This window comes from Biomphalaria glabrata, chromosome 5 (genome assembly GCF_947242115.1).
Source record: "Biomphalaria glabrata chromosome 5, xgBioGlab47.1, whole genome shotgun sequence".
Lineage (NCBI taxonomy): Eukaryota > Metazoa > Mollusca > Gastropoda > Planorbidae > Biomphalaria > Biomphalaria glabrata.
Window position 1 is genome coordinate 50,938,189 of NC_074715.1, and position 16,238 is coordinate 50,954,426.

At 33.0% G+C, this 16,238-nt stretch overlaps 1 protein-coding gene across 1 annotated transcript; it reads right to left on the reverse strand.

Annotated features, from left to right (window-relative positions):
- Positions 1-142: 142 nt before the first annotated feature.
- LOC106052514 (WD repeat-containing protein 36-like) lies at positions 143-15,997 on the reverse strand. Its single transcript, XM_056030617.1, has 21 exons — positions 15,842-15,997; positions 14,343-14,498; positions 13,591-13,618; positions 13,249-13,349; positions 13,018-13,135; positions 10,428-10,615; positions 9,958-10,090; positions 9,555-9,730; positions 8,766-8,886; positions 8,487-8,636; positions 7,734-7,891; positions 7,320-7,434; positions 6,467-6,632; positions 4,979-5,087; positions 4,485-4,564; positions 3,962-4,170; positions 3,571-3,719; positions 3,072-3,191; positions 1,830-1,914; positions 708-892; positions 143-315 (listed from the first exon to the last, which is right to left on the reverse strand). Exons 2-21 carry the CDS (start codon positions 14,493-14,495, stop codon positions 166-168), a joined length of 2,694 nt encoding a protein of 897 aa, XP_055886592.1. The 5' UTR covers positions 14,496-14,498; positions 15,842-15,997; the 3' UTR covers positions 143-165.
- Between the last annotated feature and the right edge of the window lie 241 nt (positions 15,998-16,238).

Genomic DNA, 16,238 nt, shown 5'->3' on the forward strand with positions numbered 1-16,238 from the left:
CCCTTTTTAGTCTTATAAAGCAATTCGCTTTAACTAGATAAATACATTTCAAAAGTGATATATACTACATATTCAATTTCACATCATTACCTTAAACTATACCAGTAAGAGCTGCAGGCATTCAAGAAACAACACTGACAAATTTATTGATACATATTTTATTATTTAAACAGTAGCAGATCTCAAGTAATTGACCATGCCTAAAGATTTCTGTAAGAGAGACTGGACCCTATCCCAGGAATGTAGCTGTGTGTTGGTTAGGCTTTCTAGGGCAGATGCCAATTGGGGTTTAGAGGATAACTGGTCACCATGAACCTTAGAACAAAACACAAGAAAAGCAATATTTGACATTTTTGTTGTGTAAAACGAGACACGTACCAAAAATTACAAAACAAAAAAATTATCATATTATAACTCTAACATACTTGTGACTTATCACATTTTGAAACAATAAAGTAAAATATTACCAGGTAATATAAGTTAAAACTGGAAACTTAAAAATGTCTACTATGAGCAGATAAAAGGATTTTCTTGCTGGATCTACACATCAATTGAGCAATACAAATAGTCACATTATATGTTATAGCTTTGTAATGAGTGAGTTATTCTATGACTATTTTTCTGTATTCATCACATGTACCCCATTCTAAATGGAAGTACACAGTTTAATTTTCTCAATGACATAGGTATCAGGGTGGGGACTATACCTTCAAAAACAAAGCCAAATAAGAATGGGCCAGCTCAAAATGTTTGTTGGTCTTGAGAGTAGCTTCAATAAACTCAATGAAATACAGCATGGCCTCATCAGTGCTTCCCTCGTCTCCTAGCAGTCGAATCTCTCTGTCAATGGCAGATGGACCCATCTCTTTCAATGAGCTCAATATCGACTCATCTGAAACATTATACATTACAAAATATTAATTTCCAAGCAACGACTACATTAAAACACACCAAACAACTTATGATTTGAAAACTCTCTAATATATTAAATACATTACAAAATATTAATTTCCAAGCAACGAATACATTAAAGCACACCAAACGACTTTTGATTTGAAAACTCTCTAATATATTAAATACATTACAAAATATTAATTTCCAAGCAACGAATACATTAAAGCACACCAAACAACTTATGATTTGAAAACTCTCTAATATATTAAATACATTACAAAATATTAATTTCCAAGCAACGAATACATTAAAGCACACCAAACGACTTTTGATTTGAAAACTCTCTAATATATTAAATACATTACAAAATATTAATTTCCAAGCAACGAATACATTAAAGCACACCAAACGACTTTTGATTTGAAAACTCTCTAATATATTAAACAACTGAAACCAAATAGGGGGAAAGTACATTGTCTTCATTCTATTTAAAATATACCATAAAAAAAAACAGCAATGAACAATGTAGAGTAAATAGAAGAAGTTAGATAAATCAAACCAAATTGGGACATAATCATCTTTTTTGAAGTAACGTCTGTATTATATAAGATAAGAAGATAAACGTTACAGAGTAATAACTAAAATACTAGTATTGATATTTAGAAATCTATAATTAAAATGTTAAAAGAGAGAGTGGTATAAACTGTTTGGACACCTCAAAAGGGGACTCGATGTTGAATCCTTGATACAGACCAGGAATATTTAATTGGGATTCAAGTCGAGCTGAGCTGTGTTTGCAGACAAAGGGCAGCACAAAAACCATCTCTCATATAAAGAGTGGTACTTGCACTCAGCAAACTACTGCATTCAGGACCTGCTATACAAAAGCAATTTAATGTATTTAAAAGAAACCTGAAGTGTGCCAAGTGACTTACATGAATGGTTTTGATGTGCCTTGAGCAGCTGCATTGCCAGATCAGATAACGATCCCAGTTCAGGCTTCTTAATGTGACTCTGTGTCTAAAAATGGTATCAAGATTTATGTTAGCCCCACTGAAGACATAGGTTAAATGTTATTTTTTTCCTGCCACATAATCTTTCAAGAGAACTGCCATATATTATAAATAACTAGCCGGATTTGACAGGAGGGCCTTAGTTTGTGTATCACTGGTCTAGTGTATAGGATTTAGATTTATGAGAAACACGGTGAGATGTTCCCTGAGAACTTTTTAATTTCACACGAAAATGAAAGTAGACTATGACAATGGTGTTTACCAAGACATATTCATAGCTAATATAAAATACTTGTGAAAATGGGTGTACCTGATTTGTTAAAAGGTTTCGTTCTTCAATAGAGATACATTTAGTTTTTTTTTCGTTTTGCATTTTTTTTACTTACTTGTGGGAGAAACATTTAATATAAACTATAATCTAAGAAACATTCATGCCAAATTTAATTAAATTTGGTCAAACGGTTTTGATTTCTATAAGTAACAAACATACATTACATTGTGCTTTTAAACTAGATAAGTAGAGCATTTTTTACCTTGAACCTAAGTATGCTCAATAAAATAATAATTGGATCACATAATTGAATTTGTTATAAAAGTTCCCCTTTCAGACCTTGTGATCTATAGGGCAGATGATGTTAAGGTCATCTGTTTCTGTGGCCTATGGTTAACAAGGGTGTCATGTGGCCAGCATGACCAACCAGATTTACTTTTACCCAACTAATGTCAGGTACCCATTAGAGCTGGGTGGACTCAGAGGTGCCCAAAGATCCTGAAATAAAAAATCCCAATCTTTACCAGGATTCGAACCTGAGACCCCGATTCAGAAGCGAAGCGCTAGACCACCTCACCTCTCCATTATTAGTTATAATTTTTAGCAAATAATCATGAATACAAATACAACACTTTCAAAGTTTGTAAAAAAAAAAAAAAAAGTTAGTAAAATGTTTTCCATGTTTCGGATGTTCCTTCAAAGTTGAAGATAATTTACAGGGGATGGGAGTGGGCAGGGTTTGAACCCGGGGACCATCAATAAGTCCGAACGGCTGTCCAGCGCACGACCAGGCAGCCAAATATCACAAATAAGATATTTATTTTCTATTAGGTAGTTCTGTTCATTTCAACTGGCAGTTACATAGATATTTTCAAGTTCAAAACTCTATTCACCTTGGAGTTATCTGTAGACTGACTTGACACATCAAATGAAGGCTGCAGTCCTGCTATGGTTGGTAAATAGAAGGGTGCTGCTTTGGGGGCTTTAGGTGGCTCTTTAGGCTTATTTCTCATCTGCACAGAAGTAAATAGAATTAAGTTTCAATTGGCATTCCTTTAACACCCAGTCAATAACAACAAAAGGAACCTTTAAACAGGTTCATATATAGTAAAATATGTTTAAAAATACAGAGTTAAATGTACATTAGAAAGATCAGTTGACAATTATTTTATTTATTAGCTTTCATTTTTTGCCTCATGCATTTGATCAAGGTCAAACTATGATCTATTAATGCGTTTGATTAAGGTCAAATGAACCATGATCTATGAATCCATTGACAAAGTCAAATGAACCACATTCATCCTAAGCATTAATTAAATTGAGAGAAAAGAGTAAAATAATAATTAGTATTAAGCTTTTCATTCATTCACAGATTTTTTATTTTTTTTTTACTTTTATTATATCCAAGTTCAACAAATTTAACCATCTTGAAGTCGGCAGCAATGATAAGGTCACCAGTTCACTAGCTATCTGCTCGGGTGACTTGTAGTCATCTTCAAACTCCTCTTCCTCTGTAGACCCATTCAACATTTCAGAAGATTCTAGATAAGAACACAATGCAGTGGATGAAATTAAATTTCATCAGACATTATCTTATCTTACAAATTATATTCCTTCAAAAGAGAAGATAATTATGCTCTACATCTATCCATGTGTAAATCTAGTCATGCCTATTAATTACAGACTGCTAAATTCTTGATTATATGGCCGATTTACGTAAATCATTATACCATGACACCTCTTTCTAGCTGGCAGCACAAATATAGGTACAATTCATACAAACCTGGGTCACTGATTACTGTACTAGGGAGCTGGGCCAGCTTGGGTGTGTAGTCTACAGGAATAGGGGTCAAGGACACATGGGAGTAGAGTGTTTTGTTGGACCACAGGTACACACCAACATCTCCAACATGGGAAGTGGCCAGGAAGGTACCACATGGTGACATTGATATTGTGGTAGCAGCTGAATGAAGCAGGAACACATCAATAAGCCTAAAAAACATAAGAAATCAAAACATTTAGCTGTACAATTGAAGAACATCAGTTGAAAAGATTTTCTATTTGGAATTTTTACAACAAATCTGCGCTTTGGTCAAATTTGAATTGTTAAATTAAGATCTGGACTACATTTTAAAACAGTAACATGAAAAAACAAGAGAAATGGATGTATAAAGTTTAGCATTGAATCAACTACACTCTACTTTTATTAGGGCAAATAAAAATATGTCATAGAAATGAAGTAACATCAATGATTATTTAAGCATTTCATAGAATCATATAGAAGTGTAAGAAATGATCTAACTTACTTTCCAGTTGGTATATTCCAAGTTCGTATTGTACAATCTAAACTGGCAGTTAGCAGCCATCTACCATCAGCACGGAAAGTCTAAACAATACACACACAGTTTGTCATGTAACGACAAGTTTAATATTGCATAGGAATAAATAAAAATGTTTAGCATCATCCCTCCCTTCACTAATAACTTTAAATGTTACATCCAATAAGGTTTAGGGATGAGTGCAGTATTTCACATAACAACCAAGACAATTGCTATTGTAGGCCTCAACACTGACCCGTAGGGCAGTGGAGATCTGTGACGTGGCAACTAGCTATTGGTCTCCACTGCCCATAGGTTGTGACGCTGCAGGTCAGGCCATCTATGACGATTGGTCTTGCCTAGACCCAGTATAAAACAATATATATTTGAAATATAAATTTAAGCCAGATATTAACAAGAAATAGGTGATGAATTTGTTCAAAAGTAGGACACCATATTAACAATTCAAGACTAAGTTTTACCATGTCTGTTATAGAAGATGTGTGGCCAGAGAACTGTCTTACAACCCTTCTAGTGTCAATATCCACAAGACTAATTGTAAAATCATCCAAAGCTACTGCCAGCATTGAGCTGAAAAAAAAAAAAAAATTTCCAAATAAAAATGTAAAAGCATATAAGAAAAAAATATTTTTAAAAAGTTTATGATTCTTTTGAAATTTCCTTTGTCTCAATGTAGGAGATATTTGTAACAAGCTTTTTAAACAGTTTAGATTTACAGGTGTGTCAAAGACATAGAAAGACAAATGACTATGAATATTGATGAGATGAAAAACAAAGACTTGTCAGAATTTAAGTCATTGATTAACAAGCATGCCTAGTTTCACCTTGAAACATCTGTAGGACGCATTCATTTTCTTTTTTAAGTAACCTCTATATTTCTTAAGTAAAAAGAGTAAAGTTACCCTTTCAGGCCTTGTGATCTATGGGGCAGATGATGTAAAGGTCATCTGTTTATGTGGCCCACGGCTAACGAGGGTGTCATGTGGCCAACACAACGACCAACCGCCTTTACTTTTCCCTAATTAATGTCAGGTATCCATTTCAGCTGGGTGGACACAAAGGCGCCCTAAAGATCTTCACCAGGATTAGAACCCAGGAGCCCTGGTTGAGAAGTTAAGCTCTTTACTGCTCAGTCACTGGTCCTTCTATATTTCTTAACCTTTTGAACCCACCAGCCAGATTTATCGGTCTGCACGTAAAAAAATCCAAGCCCCGCCATACCAATATATCAGTCTCGCGCACCTTACCTTAAACCTAATGTCTGTAATTAAAAATGCAAAGAAAAAAAAAAACTCCACGCAGGACTATTCGACTTATGGTAAATGATAATAATCTCGCACCCATGAGTTTTGTATTTTTAAATGGTAAATTGATTTACAAAATGAAAAGATACTCTATTGTTTTAGGTAGCGGTACTCGTAGTCTTATCCAAATAAATAAACTTTGCATGAAGCAGGGAACTATATCCTCAATGATTCTAAGAAACAAACTAGATATGGATAATGCTTACATTGATAATGATAGTAAAATGGAAATTGACTTGACAATCATCTGGATTTAGATCTAGACCAAATCGGTACAGTTACAGTAAATGAAGACACTAAATCTACATCTATACCAGCACCAGGTCCTATGGGAATACGAAACTAAAAGCAGAGAAATGCGAGGGTCCAAAGGGTTAAGATATAAGATTGTTGCTTTGTCTAGTGTGCCCTGTCAAGGTGTCACAGAATGAGAGAGTTTTTGCCCCTAGTGGGTAAGATTAATGGTTGGTTGTGTGCCAGTCACACTTTACACAGCAGAGATACCAAGTCTTTTGGACATGAAGATAAAAGAATATTTTCTACTTTCAAAAGGATTTTTTTTTGAAAGCTTAACTTTGCTAAAAAGTATTTTACAATTATTCAATAAAATATTTATTTCAGTGGGCATACGATTGATAAACATACCTATCTCTATGTAACACAATCTGTGAAACAAATGCATTCAATTTTAAAGTACCCAGAAGCTCTTTAGTCTTAAACTTCCAAAAAGAAAGAGTTCCATCAGCACCAGCGGTAATGACCTTTTGGTTGAGTGCATCAACAGAAACTCCTCTTACTGTACAATCATGAGCTACAAGCAAAAAAAAAAAAACAATGATGGGGTCAATGTATGTCGCTCACACAATTATTATCTAAATGTTTACATGTTCTAAGATCTTACCTGCAATTCTAACTACAGCAAAACTCTAAACAAGTTGACACTAATTTCACTATCAAAGTTTTGTGTATTGAAATGCAAATAAAGCCCCTGTCAACTACGAGTCAAAGTTTTTATTTTTCTTTGCGATTATTTTGCTAATGAATGATGGATTTTTTAAATATTGGAACATTTTTTATCCTTCCTCCCTGATAAAAAATCTGGTTAAGTGAATGTATGTACACTGATTCTTATGATAGGCCTATATATCCAGACTTAGAAGACAATGCACAAAAAGTTTCTGAATGTCTATTTATGTATTTAACTCTGTAATGAATACATGCAGGAATAGATCTATGATTAATCTCTATGTAACAGTAACATAATCTGTGAAATGTACTTTTGTTCAAGATATAGAATGTCTAGACCTCCAGACCAAATTTAATTTTGTAAAGATTGTTGTATTTTTTAAAATGCTAACAGACAAACCATAGTTTTTCCTGTGTGGCCAATTAACTAGTAATTCTTTTACCAAAAGATATAAATAAACTGTCACATCAAAAACTTGAGTTTCAATATACATCTTACAAGACCATTGAACTAATACTAAAATTCTCTGACCTGTTTCCTCTCCAAAAGATCCCCTGTGCTGACCAGACTGCATGTTGTATATATCTACATGACCTGTACTGTAGCCGATAAAACCAAAGTTACCACAAGCACTGATATCTACAGCCTGCTCACAGTCAAGACAAAAGATAACTATAAGTAAGTTTCTGTCCATTTTTGACAATCTTAATGAAATAGAGAGTATAGAACTATCATTACAGGAAAAAAAGCTCAAGTGTAGGATCAAATTCTGTCAAGTTTATGTACACTTGTTTAAAAAAAATGAGTGAAGTAAAAAGATAAGTGAAAAAAAGAGATGTCATCAAAAGAGTGAAAAAAAGAGATGTCATCAAAAGAGTAAAAAAAGAGATAAGTTATCAAAAGAGTGATCAGAGTGAAGTAAAGAGATTATCAAGCCAAGCTTACAGTAGCTGTGATGGAATGCTCTGACACATCAGTGCTGAACCTTGGGTGGGAAATCATGTGTTTGCCCATAGTTGTTCGCTGGTAACTCCAAGTTGACACCAGGTTCAAAGATCTGTGACACGCCAAGATGTTATCCCAGTCACTTTCTCGACTTTGTTCTATTAGGAATGAAAGAAACATTTCACAAACAAAGTCTTGAATAACTAATAATATGAGCTACCTGTACAACAATTTAATTTTAAAATATTTTATCATGGACAACTCTGTTTTAGAATTGTTATCTTTTTATTTCACTAACACTTTTTTGTTGCACAATAGAGTCAGAATTAAAAAGCAAAACATAACAGAATAGTTATTAATTAAAATTGTAAAAAAATAATTAGAAACTTTAATTGGAATTGAAGTAGGCAACATTTCTTTTTTTAAACACAAAGATTCCATTGACATAACTAAGTAAATTAATTTGTTTTTGTATTAACAACATAATTGACTGAAATCTTTGATCCTTCTATACCTTCAGATAAACATGTCCCTAGAGCTTCTATAATATCATATTATAGAAGTTCATTCCATTTTTAACCCAGCTTTAAAACACATTTATTGATTCAAAGCTAGAAGTAATGTTATTTCTATACGTCTCAGCAGTCTAGCCCCACCATCAGCAAGATCAATACTGTCATTTACTGCACTTTCACGTCTATGAATATTATAAACACAAGCACAGATTATGACATGGTTATATTTCAATGTTACCTGCAGCAAAGCGGACAACTGGCGGCATTTTGTATTTGTCCAACTTAAGTCCTGCTCTCTTTGACGCCTTCTTGAAGTAGGACGCTCGACCTAAATTTTTGTTGTTTTTGTCATGAACTGTTGAGAATGACCTGACTGTGCTATCTTGACCTATGGAGCAACAATTGTATTGATTAATTGCCCTAAACACTGTGTTATTGGTGTCAATATTTCTATAGGTAGTTTAAATTAGCATTTTGGGGCTTTTATGTAATCGGAAGTATTATAATGAACACTTACCTGCTGTAAGAATATTTTGACCATCAGTGCCATAAAATCTGATGAATGATGGAGGAGCACTGTGACCTTCTCTGAGTCTCAGCAGTCTAGCTCCACCATCAGCAAGATCAAATATCCACACCTGGTCAATAGGTTTTATACAATGAAAGTAAAAAATCTGCATTGACTTTGTATATATAACATTCAAACATCAAATAATAACATAACATAAAGAGTGATTGACACAACAACATTGTGTTAATGATTCCTCTTGTTTTAGTTTATTTCCCAGGACCCGAAAAATGTAAAAAATACAATTTCTTGTTGCATTTTTTCCTTTTTTATGAAATTTGAAGTGATTTAATGTGTTTAGTATTGTGATTTTTTAATATTTATTTAAATGTTTAATTAAAAGGTTAAATCTTTCAGTATATCGATTTTAAACTAATTTTTAAATATTTTTTTTTTCATGCTCAGTTTAAAATTAATGAACAAAAAATTTTCTTGAATAATTAATTATATTTATTATAATTTTGTAGCCCATTCATTTTCCTTTAAAATAAAATCAAATGCATTATTTAATAAAATAAAAAAAGTTATGTTAGTTTTAGTAACTCTACCCCCCTTGAAAAATTTGTGTTCATCCCGGAAAACTCATTTTTTCAATCAAAATACTTTGCACTGAAAGAGTTAATGAGCCATGTCAATGTGTGATATTGTACTAAATGAATTAAGGAGACAGAGTATTTCAAGGAATATTGACATTCAAATTAGGGATGCTCTCAAGTTCAAAGCTTGCCTAACACTCACCTTAAGAGAGTTGTCAGCAGCACAGGTAACCATTAAAGGCTCTGAAGGCAGACACTGAAGGCCAGTCACTGATGAGTAGTGAGCATCTTTCAAATAGCTGTGCAGTTTCCTGTTTTCCAAGTCCCACAAGGCTATATGACCAGCTGCACTGCCTGTCAGCATCATGGGATGACCATCTGGAGAATGTATTTAAAAAAGTTAAATACAGTAATGATTGACTATATGCGCTTCTCTCTCTCTCTTCAAGAAGGCAAAATATAATTTCTTATTATTAACTTTGATGGAAATGATAAAGCTCTAACAGTTTGTGATATATATTTCAGTTGTAGTTGAAGCTATAATTTCTTACCTTTTATATATATCTGTATCTATTATATATTATTTTAATATTTGCATTATTTACCTGTTCTAAAGCTAATAGCTGTGACTGGACCAAAGTCCTGCTTGAACTTCACCACAGTTTTGTCCACTGCCAGGTTATGAAGAATAACTTGCCCATCTGCAAGACCAATAGCCATCACATCAACAGCTGTGGACTGGAAAAGATTCCAATGTTGCAATTAGTTCTGGTTTTCTTCTAGTTACATTAAGCCTAACAGTTGTAGGAGAGTAGTCTACATTTCAGTAACATTTTTTTTAAAGCTTATATGTGGTGAATTGTGGCATTTCTTAAACTTCCTATTATACATGTAAAAGTATGTTGATGATTCTAGACGCAAAGTTATCCACCAATCCAAAATATCAATAATGATTTTGTTTTTTTAAATCTTAAAGTCAATACCGGTATACAAAAAAACAAATTTATGTAGATATTTCAAAGCTTTTTAAATTACATAAGTCAATAATACAAGTTCATTTCCAATGTCCTCTTACCTGCTGTATGACAGTGATGCTGACACCCCATCCATCAAAAGAGTAAATCAATTTATTGGTGTTGATGTTCCACAGCTGAAGAGTTCCCTGTTCACTTCCTAAAAGTACTTTGTTCATGTACGTGTGAGGATGGGCTACGGCAGTAACTGAGAAGCTTTCTGGATCAAACTTAGTTTGGAGATAAGGTTCTGGTGATCGACAAATAAAGGCAATGTTCATTACTACACATACATCTATTTTCTCAAAAGAGTGATCCAGCCAGCATGACATTTGACAGGATTAGAGAGCTTAATTTGAAAAAACATTGAGGCAAAACAAAGCATTTATGATATCCAAAAAAGAGTAGTGCTGGTTGTAACATTATTCTAAAGAGATTTATTAAACAGTTAGTTAAAACAAGCTTTTTTTTTCAACCATGTAAGCTGCCTGGTCGTGAGGTTTGCGCGCTGGACTGTCGTTCGGATTTATCGATGGTCGAGGGTTCAAATCCTGCCCGCTCCCATCCCCCGTCGTCCTGCGGGAGGTTTGGACTAGGAAGTAAACTATCTTCAACTCTGAAGGAACATCCGAAACATGTAAAACATTTTACAAACAAACAAACAAGTCATTAACTGAACTCCAACACAGATGCTGAAAATTGGGACTAGTGAGCTTTACCCTTACAAGAGAATGCCAACCATATCCTTCAAAGCTGCATACTCTAATTAGAAGCCTAAGCAAGACACTGGCCCAAACACACCCATATAAAAGAAAAATGACAATAAGAAGAGGTGCCTAATCTGGACAAAATGGCACAGTCATCTCAAATATAGGACTAACTATCTGAACCATTCAACTTGATAATAATAAGAGGTGCCTAATCTGGACACCATTGTGCAGTCATCTCAAATATAGGATTAACTATCTGAACCGTCCAACTTGATAATAAGAATCCAGAAGAAGAAGAAAGTCCTTAACCAGACATGCCTACCCCCAAGACCCAGAATGTGGAACACTCAGGTTGAGAATGTGGAATTTTGGGCCCCAATGTGGAACATAAACCCGTTTATGTTTGTTAGCCATACTGTACGCAATATAAATAAAACTTCAATTATATTACTTTAATAACAATACTAGTTTGCTTCTTATAAATTAGATGTAAATATTATAATTAAAAGTAAGAAAACCTTTAATTCATAATTATGTCCTTTGTTTGAAATCAATAGTTCTAACTCCTAAATGATGAATTCTAACTAAAATGTATTCTAATGACCTACACTCAAATGTTACTATTTTTATTTGTTACTACTAGATCTAGATCTAAATCTACTGACTACATCTAGATTATTCTAGATCTACTTGATTATCAATCCTTTTCTAGGGCTCTGCTCTAATCACTCTAACTCTAGATGTTGTCTCTAGTTCTAGATCTAAAATAATTTAAGAGTCTTACTACTAGTGACTTACTAGTCTAGACCTACATTTAATATAAGTCCTCTAAGTCTAAGAACACACATTATAATAATAATATTATAGATCTAAATATTAATGTCTATAGTCTAGATCTATAGTATAGACTTATTGAGAACTAAATTTATTACATAATGATACAAGAAATCTAGATCTAGAATCTAATAATCATCTTGTAAGTCTATTTCTATATATATAGATCTAGATTTAGTATCATCTAGTGTTAGTCCTACTTTTAGATCTAGAAACTAATAATTAATTTAGACTATGTAATAATACTAATAAGTAGATCAGTAGATCTATGCTACTATACTTTACTATAGTAGCCTTATTTATTTAGGCCTTAGCCTTACTGTGTCTAAGTTAATTAATTACATTTAGATCTAGGTCTAGATCTAGGTCTTTAATAACATATTTTTTAAAAATCCTTTTCTTAGATTACTTAGAAACCTAAGACTAAGAAACCAGTTGAGTTAGAATAGTGACATTATGAATGATTATTATGATTATCATTATGACAATACTTGAATACTAGATTACTAGATCTATAGTATCTTAGATCTAGAATCTAGTGACAATACTAATACGTCAAAAGCAATGAATAGTTGAATAATGAATTATTGAATAGTCTAGAATCTAGATCTAGTCTAGACTAGTAGAGCCATTGTGAGAAAAGAAAGGGATTTGAATGGAACATTTGGCTTATTAGAGTACTAGATCTAGATCTACGTCTAGATCTAGCTCAACCGTATCTTTATAAATTTAGGACACACCGGGTCCGGGAGGAGATGAAATGTAAACAATAAACACACACCTATATCTATTTTATTTTGCATTCAGTATTTTCATTTCGCATTATTAATAAATAATGAAAAATCGGCGATTTTGTGTGTGTGTGTGTGTCGGAATTCAGACTTGGCGGAACAAAAAATCGTGAATGCGGAACGGCAGAACATATGAACTTTTTTTATGCTTTTGCGGGACGGTTCCGCATAATGCGGGACTGTAGGCATGTCTGCCTTAACTCATAAAACTCTTAATTTGTAATTTACATTAACAGACACAATGTTAGCAATCCACTTTCACTTTTCTCTACATCTTATGTTTTGTATTTGAACAGTAGCCAACTGGCTGTACTTACTTCCTGCGCCAAGATCCCAAACTATAAGAAATCCATCCACATCTACTGATATCAAATGATGACCAAAGGGAAGCAATAAATGCACTTCTGCAGCATGACCTTCAAAAGTCTTTTCTATCTAAATTCAAAAAGAAAATAAATGTGTTGAAAAACTAACCTGATCACTATTTTGCACAATGTATACCAAATCAAATGTTTCAGTTGCACTACGCAAGAATCTCAGTCACTTACTTTTCTGTTCCTAGCAACGGAGAAAATGTTTTTGCCAGCAGCAGTATATACATAGCGGAAGTCTGTGGCAACAGCACTGATATCATCAGGGTGAATGTCACCTGATTACACATAAAACAAATTGCTTTTTTTCAACTATCCAGTTAATACTTTTAATATATCAAAAAACAAGAACAAAAGTTAAAATTGAATTATTAACATACATATATAATCAGTTTGGGTCATTCCAAAAAAAATATATACATATAATTTAGCTGGTTTTTTATTTAAGTAAATTTAGTTAAAAATATACACAATTTGACTATAGATATTATGTAAATACAATTTATATATTCTACTTACTGACTGCAACTATGCCCAACCTGCTTGTCTAAAAAGAAGAAATGAAAGGAAAATATAAAACATTTTGAAATTAAAGAAAATATTTACTGACATTACATCTGATCATAGAATATATTTTTCTATTTAATCTATAATTGTCACACTTGACTGCCAATTGCGACTAATCTTATCTTATATAATACAGACATTACTTCAAAATAGAAGTCATGCATTTAGTCATGCATATTAACCAATGACCTCAATTCTGATAAGTCTCTGGTTTTCCTGGCAAGTTCAGGCAACCCATTCCATGCTTTAATAGCACCAGGGAAGAAAGAGCATTTGTACAAATTTGTCCTAGCATTATGGAGCGAGGGATGTGCCTTCAGAGCATGTTCTAGGTTAAGTCAGGGGTAGGTGTTGGGTATTAAAATGTTGGGAAGCCTTGAATTCTCATTTTGTAAATAAATGCCTGGGTTAGTACGAAAAAATATTTCAAAGAAAGTTCAAAGGAAGGGGCAAGAATAATGTAATAATCTAGAAAAGTTTTTTTGAGAGACTATTTATTTTATATAAAAGAAAAACAAGGCAAGATCCTCTCTTCTAAAAGCCCTGGACAAAAACCCTGGTATATATGTCACCCAAAATTTTTTAACAAGTCAAGAACATGTGGCTTACTAGACCTGTCTAAATGGAAGTCATTAAGTCTAGGGCAGTCAAAAAGAACAGAGGCAGGTCATAGGGACAACATGATATAAGATCACAGTACTTACATTGTAAACATGAAATGAGCGTCCCACACAAGTAACAATGTAATTCTCTTTGTGCCTTTTGTGATAGCGTGTGGCAAGAGGAACATGGTTGCTGACAAATCCTAAAGCTCTGTAACCAGCAAATATTTTACTGGGGTTGGCTGAGAAAGTCATCTTCTGAAAAAAAAAAAAAAAAAAAACAGAATGTCAAAATTCAAGAAATATGTTGTCTTTTAGAAGCAATTAAAAAATCCATTTTCAATTAAGATATATATACCACCCAATTTTCAATACTGTCACTGCCAACATTAAAACATTGCTTTTTCGAACTGTAGTGTATTGATTTATAAAACTATAAATAGATTTTTAGAATGAATATTCTAGAAACACACCCAGAATGCTATTTTTATTTAAACCAAACTTCTACTAATACTAGGCCCTAACCCTCTAAACACTAAGCTAATGGAAGGGGAACTCCAAACCACTAATAGGGTGATATTACAAATAGTTTTAAAAACATTAACAACATCTAACAATTAATAACTGCCTGGTCTTGCAGTTTGCTCGCTGGACTGTTGTTTGGACTTATCGATGGTCCCGGGTTCAAACCCTGCTCGCTCCCATCCCCTGTTGCCCTGCGGGAGGTTTGGGCTAGGACTCTAAAGGAACATCCAAAACATGTAAAAGACATTTTACAAACTTGACAAACAATATATAACTATATAAAAAATACAGAAATGGATGAATTTTATAACAATGTATTACAATCCAATGTTTCACAGTATCAGTTATTGCTGGTACCTTTCAACTTTTATCTAAAGACCAGCAGAATTTATTAGTAGATCTAGGAACTTAGACTTAAGATTATACATATATATACACCAAACATTATGATTATATATAAATGATTATCTTTTTATATAATAAATCTATATAAATTTGTAGATATGTAATGTATTGAGCATTTGCTGGCTTCCAGGAGACTAGATCTAGGTTTCTTTTCATAATAATATTATGGAGTGTTCGGGAAGTACTGAGATTTGGGGTGGGATTTGATTGGCGTCAGTTACTCTAGACTAGATTCTAGATCTTGAATCTAGATTCTAGTGTTGTGTTGTTGTTATTATTATTATAGCTTTTAGATCTATATAATATAGCGCTACTTTCATGCTTATAGTTATAGTAACTTACACTTATAAGTTATAGCATGCTCAGAGCGCTTTACCTTTAAGTTTAACTTTAGGTCAAAGTCAAATCTCATTTGTGGACCAGTGGGGGGGAGGGGGTATCTAGAGTTGGTTTTCCGTACTGCCTTTAGGCGCCCAGTAAACACAACTCTGCCCGATTAAATTAAATTTTATTAAATGTAAATCTGTAAGTGTACTGTAACTAGTCACTAACTTTAAACTTAGTAACTAGATTCTAATTTACTAAGTCTAATACTAATAACTTAAAAGTTAATAAGTCATAAATGATAATGATAAGTGATTCGATTTTTTTAAAGATAATTTTGAACTTACTAAAGCTAGATCTAAGGCGACTAAGGATTTTCATGAACTAAGAGATTTCCTTTTTCACACAAACAATACTCATTAGGCTTCTAATCCAACTTCTCTAGCGTCTAGATCTAACTAATCCAGATTTAATGATTTCTATTAGACATTTTAGAGACACTGAATCTAATCTGTACTAAAACAACATGGTTTATTTGTACATGGTTTATTTGTTAAACAGAGTTAATTTCTCTTGATGACTATTCACATGGCTCTATGCAGAAAAATACAGAACTATGTTATTAATCCGTTTGATAATGATAATTCCATGCCCACTTAACCCTAACCCTAAGCCCTTTTTTATTTTCATTTTTCACCCAATAGATTTAGTAAAATCTAGTTATTTCATAAAAAGGCTAGTGAT

What these genes read in the sequence shown, in the direction of transcription:
- LOC106052514 (XM_056030617.1), bottom strand. Translation starts at nt 14,495, where the DNA reads ATGACTTTCTCAGCCAACCCCAGTAAAATATTTGCTGGTTACAGAGCT. An exon ending in AGCTATTAGCTTTAGAACAG is followed by an intron (nt 9,731 to 9,957) that starts GTAAATAATGCA and finishes TACATTCTCCAG; the next exon opens with ATGGTCATCCCATGATGCTG. An exon ending in ATTGTGTTACATAGAGATAG is followed by an intron (nt 5,088 to 6,466) that starts GTATGTTTATCA and finishes TTTTTTTTTCAG; the next exon opens with CTCAATGCTGGCAGTAGCTT.